The sequence below is a fragment of the Venturia canescens genome, chromosome 3 (assembly GCF_019457755.1).
Source record: "Venturia canescens isolate UGA chromosome 3, ASM1945775v1, whole genome shotgun sequence".
Taxonomy (NCBI): domain Eukaryota; kingdom Metazoa; phylum Arthropoda; class Insecta; order Hymenoptera; family Ichneumonidae; genus Venturia; species Venturia canescens.
In genome coordinates this window covers 2,274,262-2,288,970 of record NC_057423.1, presented here as the reverse complement: position 1 = coordinate 2,288,970, position 14,709 = coordinate 2,274,262, and the positions used below count along the sequence as shown (strand labels likewise).

At 42.5% G+C, this 14,709-nt stretch overlaps 3 protein-coding genes across 6 annotated transcripts in view; 1 reads left to right on the top strand and 2 right to left on the bottom strand.

Annotated features, from left to right (window-relative positions):
- Positions 1-14,709, top strand: part of Flo2 (flotillin-2) — a 121,352-nt gene that overhangs the window by 90,315 nt on the left and 16,328 nt on the right. The window lies entirely within an intron of this gene.
- LOC122407858 (glucose dehydrogenase [FAD, quinone]-like) lies at positions 641-7,165 on the bottom strand. 3 transcript variants are annotated; one of them, XM_043414320.1, is made up of 6 exons: positions 5,616-7,165; positions 5,423-5,534; positions 4,524-4,726; positions 2,520-2,737; positions 1,113-2,298; positions 641-968 (listed from the first exon to the last, which is right to left on the bottom strand). In XM_043414320.1, the coding sequence occupies exons 2-6, from the start codon at positions 5,498-5,500 to the stop codon at positions 695-697; spliced, it is 1,959 nt and encodes a 652-aa protein (XP_043270255.1). In that variant the 5' UTR covers positions 5,501-5,534; positions 5,616-7,165; the 3' UTR covers positions 641-694. The 3 variants fall into 3 exon arrangements, with proteins under 3 accessions (XP_043270255.1, XP_043270256.1, XP_043270258.1); XM_043414321.1 differs by lacking the exon at positions 5,616-7,165 and having other exon boundaries at positions 4,524-4,731; positions 5,423-5,509; XM_043414323.1 differs by lacking the exons at positions 5,423-5,534; positions 5,616-7,165 and having other exon boundaries at positions 2,520-2,711; positions 4,524-4,677.
- Positions 9,019-14,510, bottom strand: LOC122407857 (glucose dehydrogenase [FAD, quinone]-like). The gene is made up of 3 exons (XM_043414319.1): positions 13,130-14,510; positions 10,174-10,456; positions 9,019-9,611 (listed from the first exon to the last, which is right to left on the bottom strand). Exons 1-3 carry the CDS (start codon positions 14,350-14,352, stop codon positions 9,153-9,155), a joined length of 1,965 nt encoding a protein of 654 aa, XP_043270254.1. The 5' UTR covers positions 14,353-14,510; the 3' UTR covers positions 9,019-9,152.

The window sequence follows — 14,709 nt, the reverse complement described above, 5'->3', positions numbered from 1 at the left end:
GTTCTGCAAACAAGGTCCGCAGATGGCGTTTACAGATGAAAATATTAACCGAAATAGAAAAATTGACAAAAGTTTGACGAATTCGAAATTATGAACGTTAATATTTACGGCACAGTGAAATTTCTCGTATCACATAATAAAAATCCTTTTTTTTCAATATTCAACAGGTTTCACTCGTAATATTTTTTTTCATGTTGAAATCATCGATTCGAACACTTCCTTATCATGAAATTGACATTTTTTTTTTCAAGCTGCTTAAAGATTCTGCATTCTATTAAAAAAACGGTATTTATCGTCAGAATTTTGAAATAATTTAATAAAACATTTTTCTCCATTATGAAAAAAAGTCATCGTAACTGACATCGATCACGACCTTGGCCAGCCCGGTCATGTTTTGTGGTTCGGCTAGACGTTCTCGTTTTACAGATCGGTGTACGAAAGGAAATATAATCGTGACGCGGATAGCTCATGTGCGCAGACGGTTTAGAAAAAAATCACTGATCCGACGAGATCCTTGATAACGTGAGAGTACGAAAAAAGTAATGACGTCGAACGATAACGAAGAGAAATCGTCCGGAAATGGAAGTTTGGAGAGCTCCTTCGCTCGGAGAGGGACTTTGACGTATTGAAAGAATGAAGCTTTTGATAATCAAAGTGTGTTTATTAACGAAGGCGAGAATCAACTGGACTTTTGTCATCGTAAATTAAGCCAAGTTTTGATTATCATGTCGGAAGCCTTCTCGGCTACCATAACTATGGCAGCGACCGGATTCGCGTTAGGAACAATTGGGAATACCGAAGCATCGGCGACTCGCACGTTTCTCAAACCGTGGACTCGCAGCTCCGGATCTACGACTGCCGACTCGTCGCCCTCCGGTCCCATTTTGCAGGATCCTGATTGGTGGTTCTCCGGACCTGTCTGCTGACGGATCAGGCACTCCCAGTAGGCATCGGTCCCGAAACGATAACTGAAAACGCGAATGTTTTTCTGATTGTCACGTGAACTCATAATTTGAAAAGTTTCAATGAATTTTTCGATTTTTCAAATTGGAATTAATGAATTCGTTGATTTTCGAGTGAAAACCTTTTCCTCGGAAAATAAAAAAACTCACGTCGAGCAAGCGGGAATGGGAATCCCCTCGAGTCGGAGATCCCATTTTTTCATGGTCGGAGTTTTCGTCAAATCAGCAACTTTCTTGATTCCTTCAATGAGAATATTCATGTCTTCGCGTTCTTCGAAGTAATTGGGATATATGAGGGGCGAATCGAGAGGATTTTTCGACCTCAATTTCAAGACGCCTCTGGATTTAGCCATGACGGTAGTCGGCCTCGCGACGATTTCGCGTCTCGCTGGGCAGTTGCCGATCGTTCCACCGGGACACTCATTGGAATGGCCTCCGATGGTGCACTTCGAGCCGAAGCCATCGAAGAAAACTTGTATGTCGGGGACGCCCGCGGTAGCGTACGAGCTTTGGAGGAAAGCGGTGACCTGGGTCAAGCCGGTGCTGGCTAAGGGGCCCGTGCGATTGGCCAGGTACTCGGTCATCGAGTTCTGGCCGATGGCTTCGTAGTGGGTGTCCCGGATGCTCATTTTTATTCCGACGGAGACGTGGTTGTGAAGATTCTTGCCGACGGGGAGGTCGGCAACACATTTTATTCCAAGCCTCGTTGAGTCTTTTGCGGGGCCGATTCCGCTGTTCAACAAAATTTGAGGCGAGCCGATTGCTCCCGCAGCCAAAATGACCTCTTTGTCAGCTTTGATTATCCGGACGTTGCCATTTTTATCGACAACTTCGACCGACCTGATTCGCCTCTCCCATTGGCCCGTGAGCAGTCTCGTGACTCTCGTGTTCGTCAAGACTTTGATGTTCGATTTGTGCATCACCGGTCTCAGGTAGAACCGAGAAGTCGTGCCTCGCTGACCGTTCTCCGTTATCATCGGCGCTACCATGAATCCAGTTTGATTATTTCCCACTAAATTCGACGTCCGATAGCCCAATTCTCTCGCCGCTGACAATAATTCCTCCGCAAATTCGGGCTTGTGATTGAAATACTTGATCTTCAGGGGACCACCGTTTTCCACTCGCGCAAACTTCCGGTCCGAAGTCATGTCAGGCTTCTCAGGGTTCTCCGCATGCTCGAAGTAATGCTCGATCTCGCTGTACGACCAACCTTTGTTCCCGCTGCGAGACCACTTGTTGTATATTTCCGGATGCCCACGCGCGTACATCATGCCGTACAGACCTCCCGTTCCCGAAACCATTTTTCCACGAGGCCATTTGCACCGGCCACCGTTCTCTGTGGGTGGAAAAACGAATCAGTGGAATTCGAGTTTCATTATCACGAAATTGTGGAATCTACGGATGATCCTTCAAAATACTGCCACTTGAAATGTTTTCAGGGACTAAAATCGTCGACTCTATTCGCCAAAGGGAACATTTTTTATTCAAAACCGTGCAGACTGAGTTTTACGAGCGTCGGATTCCCCGTGGAAGTGAAAAGACCTTCGTTTCATTCACCTAAGCACGCAGTAGGATTAGGCTGCGTAGGCTCCGTCTCATAATTCCAATCGAGATGTGTACCGATCGCGTTGAAAGCAAAACCGGGCAGCGAAGTCATCGTCGGCTCTTCCGGTCCAGCCTCGATCAACAGAACTCTCCACCAAGGCTCGTGGTCAGCGAGCCGTCTGGCTATTACAGGACCCGCGACCCCTGCACCCACGATTATAAAATCAAACCTAAGACACCGAGAAAGAAAATGTCACCTGATCGATCATTCGCTCATAAAAACAGCGTTTTAAGGAAGAGTGGGGTAATTCCGGACGCAGGGTAAATACGGACACCGTAATATCTTTATATTCAGAAAGTCCGACTTTCGCGCACTTCAATTCATGCGACAGCCTTACCGTTGTTTAGTCTACTCGCATTGTTCGAGGCGTGAAGTGATTTATTTTCTTCGAGGTAAGACCGATCGTAAAATTTCTTACATTTTGATCTGGTTTTTGTCGATACATTAAATTGATGAAACTACGGGGGATAAACGGTTTCAATGTTCTTAAGATGATGGATCAGTCGGTAATCACACCTCGAATTTTTGAAATTGAACCTCTTTGACATCGTTCGTCCGATTAAATTAATAAAAATGTCATCGTACGCATCACGATCGCAAAAATCCGATGACATTTTTATTTTTTCGATCAGACGAACGATGTGGAAAAATTTCGTTTTCAAAATTTGCAGCTATCTCTCTCGCACTCACGGTTGTGATTACCGACTGATCCATCATCTTAAGGAGGGTGGATAGCGACGATACAATGTTGCCATGCTAAACCATGTTAAATACATGAAAAATCTCAAAATAATAAGAATTTAATAAAATTTGGTGAACATATTGTTTAGTGCCAAATTTGACAATACAATTTTTTTAAGATTTTTCTTCTCTACAGTTATCGAGTTATTGATCACTAAAGTTCACGTGTATAAGCATATAGCGTTTCCATATACATTCCGGGCATAATAAATCTGCTTTAATGCGTAATTACTCGATAACTAAGCAGAAGAAAATTTTGAAAAAAATTGTGTCTTCGCACTTGATGTTGAAGAGCATTATCACCAAATTTGATCAATTTCTTATCATTTTGACGAATGTAGCCACCCTCCTTAAAAAAATTCATTTAATATCATTATTCTATATAAGAACGATCAACGCAGTTCAGACTTGGGCTTACCCTACTGTTTTTGAATCATTAATGAACTTGTGAAATTTCGCAGTTTGGGGTCATTTCAACGGCTTGTTTGGGGAAATTACGGACTCTCTGCTCTTACCCCATATCGATTGATTGTTTTCAAATTTCAGTAACGTCGTAAATACACATATGAAAGAAAACACCAATGTATGATATTGAGTTGATAAATGTATAGCAATGAACGATGTGAAAACAAAAAAGTTATTTTTCTTTTGAAAAAAGATTCAGCCCAAGGGCCGTCCGGAATGACCCCGGAAGTTCGGGGTAAATCCAAATTTTACGGAGTGTTGTTTTTTGTAAATATCTAGCAATTTCTCCATCTATTTGTTAAAATTTACATTGGGAATTGTAAACGAGATATCAGAGAGTAAAACAGATCGAAAATTGACTTAATAATTTCATCGTGTGGTTGGTTATTAAGGAATTTCCCTCAGGCCGTTGGAATTGCCCTAATTTCCCCTTCACCAAATAACCGTGCGTAAAAACCGTTGAGCTTGAAATCGATTATTCCAAAATCGCTATCACAAGGCCGGGTCTTACGTAGGAAATGAGAAACTATTTTCAGACGCACTGAGAAACGGAATTTGTCAAGTCGACAGAATTTTCGTTGGAGCAACAAACCGTGACGAAAGGAACGAAATTCTCAGTTCTCGATTCAAGTGTGTTTCTCACTACAACGAAAACGAGGCTGAGGCCAGAGCTTCACGATATTCGTTGAAGCAATAAAAAGCTTGCTCGAATCATCGAATTTCTTTCCTCAATGCAGTTCCGAACGTACCATTCGCCTTCGACGATCTCATCCTTGCCAGCCCGCCGACACGGATCGGCGATGTCGCACCTCGTCATCATTGTAGCCTGTAGCATCATCATGAAGCTCGCGAGACGGCCGCACGAGCGTTCCATGAAGGGAGTGTCCTCGAAGCTGCATCCATTGCCCGAGTTCATATGTTTGCACGCATATTCGGCGCTGATAAGAGGCGGCTTTTCTCCAAGAAAATGAAACGAAATGAAAAGGACGATTATTCATCTTGGGCAATGATCGAGCGACTCGAATCCACCAGCCGATTTCCAACTCTGTAGATTGCGTCGAAAACAAATAAATTTCCTCAATACGAACCACTTTTGAAAGCGAGTTATTCGAGCTCGTGATATCCATGATCAAAGAGCTGTTCATTCTCCAATCAAACTTTTTCTTCTATCGATCAATCGTGAAACTAATTCTTGTATACAGAAAGAAAACCAAGAACGCTCGTTCGACTTCGCACGATCTTACTTCACTGGTAGTCCATTTGAAAATGCCCAAAAAGTCATTCCGCGGTTAAGATTTGGCGAACGAGGCCCGAAAGTAACCTTGACCCAAATTGATAATAAACCCGCATCTCGCAAAATGCCACCTCGCTTTGAACCGGCCCCTTCCCTCGAAAAACATTTTCCCCCGTGATTGCGCCAAGCTGAAGGTAAATCGTTGCGAAACTCGTTGTTTGCTCGACATATTCCGCATCGGAATGATTCTCAAGATTTCGACAATGCTTTCGTAAGAAAGTCGAGACGAGCTAGCCGAACGAGGATTTTCGAGGATTTTATATTTTCACAACGATTCTCCTCGTCGGAGTTCAAGTTTATAATAGAAATTCAAATATTCCGACGTGAGGTTAATCGTACTTTTTATTTGCTTACCCTTTCGATGGCACTTCCGGCGATCTCGTTGGGAGTCAAAGCTACGAACGAAAGAGCGATGCACCAAAAAATCCTCATGGCAGTTCTTCGCTTTGGAGCATGCACGAAACCGCTGAGAAAAAAAAACATTGGAAACCTCCTCGTCAGTGGAATCGTTCGAACGATCATAAAAGCAAATTGTTTATTCTGTTACCAAAAGTCTACGCGATTCTGACGGTCCACCCTATACAGATAAGCACACGAGTGTCAACCACATGGCTGGGTACGTTTAGCTCGAAAGTCTTTCTTCGGTAGCCCGAATGTGAGTCAGCGAGAAAAGATGCACTCTCACATTTCGCCAGTGTATGATAATCTTTCGTTTAATAAGTTTGAGTAATGCGATTGAAAGTGAGCTGAAGATCGTGCATGAGGTTTCAGTGAATCATCTCCACGCTATTTTCGAACAAGCAGCGTACCCCGCGGCGAAATTCCGGTCGGAATAATCGTGCATTTAACCGGTGAAAAATCGACTCGGAGGATGGAGCTGATCGAGCGATTAAGCGAGCAAAAAAAACTGCGAATCGTGCATAACGAGAGAAATCAGGGGGTTGATTAACCCCCGATCCGATTGTTTAGTGATTTTAAAAAACGCTCTGCCTCCGAGGGCTCCGGAGCTCCCAAAAATTGGGACACCCTTCGTCGAACAGTAGCTGCTATGTACTGACGAGGCTGAAACTCAAAGAGAGCTCTCTCGGGTTCTCGAACCTCGGACAGCGGAGTTGCTGATCTCTCTGCTGGATATGAGACGAAACTCCAAGAGAGTAAAAAAGCAAGAGGAAGAGAGAGAGAGAGAGGGGGAGATTCCTTTCCCCACTGGTTCTGGGATAGCGATCGCGAAGAGAGCAACGAGACTGACAATGACAAGAGGCGAACTAATCGCTTTTCCCTCGGGGGCTGCCTCGTTTTGGGCTACTGTATACGAATCGTGTATCGTGTATAAATATATTCGCCTCGTCCAAGGGCAATTCCGTGTCGAGAAGGAGCATCGATATCTTCAGGGTTCGATTTCCCGTTTGAAATTTTGAGAGTCGTTTCGTGTCAAAGAAAACATTCCAATCGCATGACGCCGGAGTTTGCAACGTTGGAGTCCATCGAAACGATGTAAAAAGAACTCCAACACTTCCAGAAATTCTGCAATTCTGTTACCCGCCTGATCCGCAATTCCCAGTTTTTCATTCCACGCCAACGATTCGTGAAATAAAAAATTGGTTAATTACAAATGTTATTTTGATTAATTTCGTTGGACTCGAACGTCGCAAACTTCAACGTCCTTCGCGAATCTCCGAATCGATTAATATTTTCACGAGGATCAGCGGCGACGATTTTTCCTCGAAAATGAGCCATTGTTCGAGCTCCCCTCTCTCGAGAATCACCCCGATTTTGACAAATTTCACTTTCCTTCGTTTCGGAGCGTGATGTTACTCGAACAAACACATACCGAAGCATAATTATTCGCACTTCGTTTCGTCCCACCCGGTACACGATAAATCACAAAGATACCAGCGAGACCAACAACTGTCTTGCATTGAAAGAAGAAACACTCTCCTTTCAATGCTTTCTCGTGTCCGCCACATAAAGACTCCGTCGTAGAGAAAAGTCTCCGCATACGAAGTTGCGTCATAACTAATTCAGCATCCTCGAGATCACATTAACTTCGATGTAAAGTCTCATTCATTTATCTCACACACTGAGAAAAGTACTTATACTCGAAGTGATACGAAAGAGATATGAGTAGAAGACGAGAGAAGCGATCGTGGCGCTTAAGCATGTCGAGAAAGAGGAGAGTGCGGGGGGGAGGGGGGGGGGGGAGAAAAATACCAACAGGATACGAATGTGTTTGACTTCGTGTTAATTGAGTTTAATGAGTTCCCAAGTGGTTTAGAAGCTTCTTCGCGTGGATGGTGCTCGAGAAAATCCACGTGGATTAGACGGGAGACGAGCAGAGCACTTTTATACCACGAAAGTTTGTACTCGCTCAATTTGAGGCTCGCCAAAAAATCATTTTATCGAGAAGATTTCTTTCAAAATTCACTTTCGCGAATGTTTGGCTGCAGTTTGCAACGTTGGGGTTCAACGAATTTAACGAAAAAAATATTTATAATTTGTTAATTTTTTATTTCACGAAATCATTGGTGTAGATGAGAAAACTGCGAATTGCAAATTCGCCGGGAAACGAAATTGGACGATAACTGGAATAATTGGAAGGTTTTTTCGATCATTTCGTTGGACTCCGATGTTGCAAACTTCCTGGGCGAGTGTTTTCATTCCTTTGTTTAGTTGCTTTTGCCAAGTGTGGTCTGAAGGATTTTCACCTCAAGACTTGGTATTCGTTAAATATTTTGACACCCGACGAGCGAACGGGACTTGATACGTTCTTATCTGCCTTCAACGACGCGATTCCCGCATTAATGAGCGTCAAATTCAACGGTAACACGTGCCCGACTCAACCGGGACTGACGCGGGGCTCAATCCTTAAGAGGAACGCTCGATTTCTCTAAATTTTTACCACAAATAACTTCTATTCGTTCGCAATACTCGACGATTTTTTTAGAATTTATTGAATTTTTTTTCCCTTTCCTCTTCGATTGTACTCCATTTACTCGCCCTTTTTTTACTGATTGATTTTCATTCTTCAATTACGTAAAATTCAACAATATTTTTCGTAAGAACGTCATGGACGTCGTGAACGTTTAAAACAAATTTTCCAACCGTTACTGCAATTTCTATCCACAGGAGAGAGAGTCGGACACAACAGGGGACTCCAGAAATTACTGGAAATTACGTGTCTTCTAATTCTTACAATTTTTGAAATTATGATTTTTAAATAAAAAAAATTTTTCAATTACTTTATTATTTTTTAAATTATATTTTAACAAATGAAAAAAAATGGAATCCGCTCGAAATCTTGAAAAATGTTTTATTCAATTTCCATTTTGTTTCTGACAAAACTTCTGTATTTTTCTTGCTTTTTTTAATACTTTTGCACAACTCACTTCAACCGCTTGTTAAAAGAAGTGGTCAAAGTGCATTGTATCGAAGTCAGGAATAAAAAAATTGTACAAATTTTTGACCAAAGTTTCACCCCAAAAACTTGTCTTTTTCTGAAAATACAAAAAAACTACCGTATAGATTCCTTGTATTTGACTGTTAGAAATAGACGAAGCTTCCTGAACTTCCGAAGAGTAAAATATTTGCTTCGGTGCCCGCACGAATAAATTTCGGCTCTCAGTGGCCCGAAAACAATGCCAAACGTTTATTTCGATAAACAAATGTGACTAATTCGTTATTCCACTTACCGAGATCGAGATCGAGAGAGAGAGAGAGAGAGTCAGTCGCGTAAAAGAGTGCAAAGTGTGCGATCTCTGAACGTTACCGGTACTGTGACGTTCGGCAGAAAAAAATGGCATATATACGGCTCCCGGTGAAGATTTCATCGCGCACACGAATTTCATGCCTCATCTTTTACCGCTCATGATAAATGATCACACGTCAAATCAGTATACACAAGAATCATTTGCACGATACCGTGAAGCCCCCCACACGAAAAAAACAACGAATTTTGAAGGAGGATAAAAAATAATGTAATTGAAAAAGGCGCTGTTACATTCGTGACGATGAAAATTGAAAAAAAGCTGCCTTCTCGCTCGCATTTTCTGAGTAATTTTGAAATGCCGTTTCTGCACTTTTGTCGTCACGAATATTCATTGACGCTCCAGGGGCTCGATCCTCGACGGATTTTCTCCAATTTCTCAACGGACGAAAAAACGTCGAGCTTCTCGTTTCGGAGCTCGGCCCAGTCTTCCTTGATCATGTCGGCCCCTTTCTCGGCGATCATAATCGTCGGTGCATTGGTATTGCCGCTTACAATGTTCGGCATGATCGAAGCATCGATGACCCTGAGGCCCGTTACGCCGTGGACTCGGAGTCGTGAATCAACGACGGCGCGTGTATCATTAGCAGGGCCCATTTTGCACGTGCTCGTCGGATGGTAAATCGTCATTGTGTAAAAACGGGCGTGACAGCGCCAAAAATCGTCCGACAAAAATTCGTGGCTCGTGCATTCCGGTATGACGTTTCGGTTCGGACGAACCTTCAATTGCTCCATTTTTTTCGTCCTACTCAAATCGTGGATGAATTTTGCTCCTTCGATCTGAAAAATAAACATTTTCTAAGCGTATCCGGACTCGAAGCTGTCAAAAATCGAGACTCGTTCGTTTTGTCTTTGCACAACTTTTCAAAATGTTTTCCTAACTTTCGATCATGACTCACGGGGGTCGAGAATTTATTCGTGTTTTTTTAGAGTCTTTATCAGTCGAGTGAATCATCGAGCGACAGGTCCCATCGGAATGTGCCGAATATTGATTTCGATCGAAACGATTTTTATTATTGTTTTCATTTTATTCGAAGGTTCAATCGACGCGGGCAAATTCAAAGCGAATTTGCAACGTTCGAGTCCGACGAAATGAACGAAAAAAACATTTGTACTTTTTTTTATTTCACGAAATCACTGCTGTGTAGGTTGAAAAACTACAAATTGCGAATTCGACAGGGAAGAAAATTGGAGAATCACTGGAATTATTGGAGCCTTTTTTCACATCGTTTCGTTGGGCCCCAGCGTTGCAAACTTCAACTTCGTCTGAGCTCGCTCGATGTCCCGTTTCCTCAGGTCGTAACAGTTCTATAAATTTTCTAATCGAGCACGATAAAATTACCAGTGTATCCAAATCCCGAGGGTCATCGAAGTAGTTTGGAACGATGATGGGATGGCTGCTGGGATTTTTGTCCTTGAGTTTAATAAATCCTCGACTCCTCGGTCTGAGGAGGACTGGCATCGCCGAAAAAGTTTCGTTGAAGAGAATATCCCCGAAAACAGTGGAGAAAGTGCGATCGTTCAATCCCAGCCCTCTTTTGCCGATCAAACCGCCGTCCGTATTGTCCGCCGCTGATGACAAGAACAATTGAACGTCCGGATGGTCGATCGAAGAGTTCGCGTACCTGAGAACAAACCGTTTTATCAAACAGCGTTGACCTTTGACCCGAGAATTTCGATCGAGTGAACAAGTGGACAAAATTTCGTGACATGACGAAAAAAAATTACTTGTTAGACGAAAATAATTCTCTCTTGACAAAGTTCAGAAAAACAGGATTAATTAAATATGCGACTTGTAACAAAACAAAATCAAGCAGCAGTACTATAAATCAGTGTTTCTTGCCGCGGAATCAAGCGATTCCTGCTGTCGGAAACAGACGCGATTTATAATCCTCGCAAATCATCTTTGCGATCAAACGAACACGTGGATTTCGGTGAACTGACGAAGCCATGACCGAAGACAAGTAAACTTTCTGCTGTTTTGATGAAGAAAAACGGCGGCATCAAAATAGCTGTCAAAACAGCCGTTTTTTGTTCAAGAGCTTCATTTATTGACGCGTGGTTTTAAGGCGGCACACAACCATATATAAAAAAGAGGGATTTTGATGCAAATTGGACCGTAGCGTTTCTGAAAAAATTTAATTAGTTTTTTACATTTGATCTTATGGAAAAGAGTCAGAAAACATTGAAAAAATACTGCTAACAAAAGCCACTTTTTCATGAAACGAACACTAGTATATGAACCAACTGTCAAGATAACCCTCGCGAAGTTTGCAATGATTCCACCGTACCGTTTGTCTGCAATGTGCAAACGAAAATGAATAACCAAAGTTTGTCTCTCTTTTCTCACGGACACAGCTTCTAACGCGGCGACGTCGCACCGATCAACGCACTCTGGTATTATAAACAGTGCGCTTTACAACTTGCCCTCGAGCTTGAGCAGAGCAGGCAACAGTGAAAAAATGAAACCATAAGCCTGCATTGCTGTTGTCAAAGCAAATGTTTGATATTTTGAAATATAAAACGAGAAGCTTTTTTCGTCAAAATTAGGAACATTAAACGGAGAGACTTTTACACGAATATTTCGGATGTGTACATATAAATATTTACTATGTATTATAGCAGCGCTGGTTTATATCGCCAATATATTACATTTCACCAGAATACATAGTAATTTAAACGCCGAGAGCAGTTTTTTCCAATTTTACTATGTAGAACAGGCAAAATTTAGGTCTGTGACACATTTTACATCGAACGATGTATCAATATCTGAATGTCACTCTAGCCTTTCGTAAATTTTCATGAGTACACCTTGCGAAATTTTATCATGCGGTATTTCCGATTTTCACGATCTACTTCACAAAATGTTGCTATTGCGAATCTCTATACGCTATATGCGAGTCGAAGTACAACAAATTCAACTATTCGCCAGCATTGTGTATTTTGATAAAAGAATAATGTTTGGGTATTTTTATTCATTCTTCTGATGCAGAGCACTTCGAAGCACTTGAATCGGATTGAGGTGTTGGGAGTGATGAATAATTTTTAATACACATATATACGTGTATTTATTTATACACATTGTTTCACATCCATGTTTTCGGAATGTAATTTTTATCATTCCTTGCCTTTAGTTTGTAGGTAACGCATATATTCCTGTCAACAAATTCACTGAGAATTATGACCGACCATTGAGGATTAATGTTCGGCATCATAGCAAACGTTTCATAATGTCTATCAAAATAATAATTTGACAATGCAATCGTGATAGCAAAGATTTTTCCACATTTTTCAACACAAACATGTGTTGTCTCAAAAAACTCAGGGCCTTTTTCTGCAGGCATCATCAATATTGATCCAGATTTTAAGGTGAAATGGGGACCTTTTATCTATTTTAATATGGAAACTGAATCGAAACAATTGGATTTTAAATACTGCTGAGCTATTAGTGGCAATTCTAATTTCTATTATAATAATAATAACTAATTTCGGGTATCGAGACGTGAACACAAAATCCACTCATAAACGAATAAGCGACTGCTTGAATTTTTACTATGTGCCCCTAGTCAATTTTCGTGTTTATATCCGCAACACCTCATATATTTGGTGAGCGCATGAATTTTGCTATGTTATTGAGCAAAATTCAATGCGGTGAAAAGGAAAAAATGAAACTATTCAATTTTTCGTATAGCACAGAGAAACGATTGCTGTGTCGTAAATTTTCATCAAATCATTTCATTATTTACTATGTTTTTAATGAAAATTCGCTCGGTGTTCATTTTTGATATAGCACAGCGCGTTATTTACTATGGACTGCGGTAATGGTTCCCCAAACTTTTGCATTATTTGACACACTCTATAGCGATTATTATTATTATAATATGGATATGAGGCGACGTTGCTATAAAAAAATAGTAATTTTTGCTATAAAAGTCTCTCCGTGTACGGTTGAACTAGTTATTTTTTCATCTAAAAGTATACAATTATCATTTTTTCATATGAATTGAAAAGCAGAAACTTAATTCACGTGCAGTCGATAAGACGAAAGGTTTTCCATGTTAAAGCATACTCCTCTCCCTATCGTTCTACCTTAAAGCTTTTTTCAACGAAAATTGTGTTTAAAAGCTGTTGGTTTGCAACAAACCTCAAAACTATTCGGATAAAGTGAATTTTCAATTGAGCAGGAACTTTCGAGGAACCAGAGACGAGTCAGCTCGATAATGGTTCGTGGGAAAATGATTCGACAATTGTCGTACGATGATTAATCTCAAAATACTCAATTAATAATGTTAACATACTTGGTATTGATGAAAGCCATGGCCTCGCACATGGGGACGAAGAAAAGTGGGCCATTTTTGTGTGCAAAGAATTTTTTGACCGCGTTGAGGTTTAAGAAGCGCGGGACGATGAAAGTGAAGCCAAATTCGTCGGTGTCGGTGGGAGGTTCGATGAGATAAGAGATGCCTCCGATGGCAACGTGGTCCTGGAGGTTTTGCCCGACCCCAGGAAGATCGTGGACGAGGGGGATGCCGATTTGGCGCAAATGTTCCCGGGGGCCGATTCCGGAGAGCATCAAGAGTTGCGGCGACTGAATGGAGCCGGCGGAGAGTAGAATTTCGCGGTTCGCGTAAACAAGGTACCGAGAATTTTTGCGATAACGGAACTTGACAGCGTAGGCAATTTTCGAGGTTTCACCGACGAGAATTTCCTCGACGAAGGCGTGAGTTCGGACGTGAAGATTTTTCCTCTTCGATACCGGACGCAGGAAGGCTTTTGCCGTGCTGCAACGCAAGCCGTCTCTGAGGGTGCCGTGAGCGTGCATGAAACCCGTTTGTCTGGCTCCGTTGACGTCACCGTATTCGTAACTCATTTGCCGTCCAGCCTCGACAAAGTAGTCGGCCATCGACGTTTGGTAACGAAATTTTTCGATGCTCAGGTAGCCTCCGGTACCGTGATAAGAACTTTCTCGTAGCTCGGCAATCTTCATGTCCTCCGATCTCTTGAAATAGGGCAAAACGCTGTCGTAATCCCAGCCAGGATTTCCAGCGGTCTGCCAAGCGTCGTAATCGCGACGGTTGCCACGGACGTAGAGCATCGCGTTGAGCACGCTGCTTCCCCCGAGGACTTTACCTCTCGGCCAATTGCAGCGGTGATCGTACATCCCCTGACAGTAAGAGTCGGACCTTTCCGTCCGGAATTGCCAGTCCATATCGGTCATTTGCAACGTCGGAAATACAATGGGTACGTCCGAGAGTATCGTCTCGTCACCGCCGGCCTCGAGCAGCAACACGGTCCAATTCTCATTGTCCGATAACCTGTTTGCCAAAACGCAGCCTGCCGAGCCGCCTCCAACGATCACGAAATCGTACCGATTGAGCATCGACCTCGTTGGCACCGCCGAGACTCGATTCTCGCCATCAATTATATCCTGGCGAAGAAGCGTTATGAGAAAACGCAGGAGCAGCAGAAGGCCCACTTCCGGTCCACGGGGCAGGGCTCTCCGGGCCGCCGACGTGGCCATTTTTCATTTTACTTTTCCACTTGAACGTTTTTACAAGGCCGCTAAGCTATTTCCGACATTTTCAACGCGGCAGCAAACTTTTCAACGTTTTCATCAGACTTTCCTCGCACGTACGATTCGCTTCGCGCACTGATGAAAATGCGTACGATCGCTGCTCCCGCACTAACTGAACCGTCAGCGAATCGCAGGCCCACCGAATGACCCCGTAAACTCGTTCCAATGTCGCAATTATTCGATTCGTACTCGCCCACGTTGACAAAATCGATCGACCGATGGAATTTTCAAGCCTCTCGGAGCGTATGTTCCTTCTACGCAACACGCGCTTCCAGGCCCCATAAAACTGCATCGGTCAGTAAG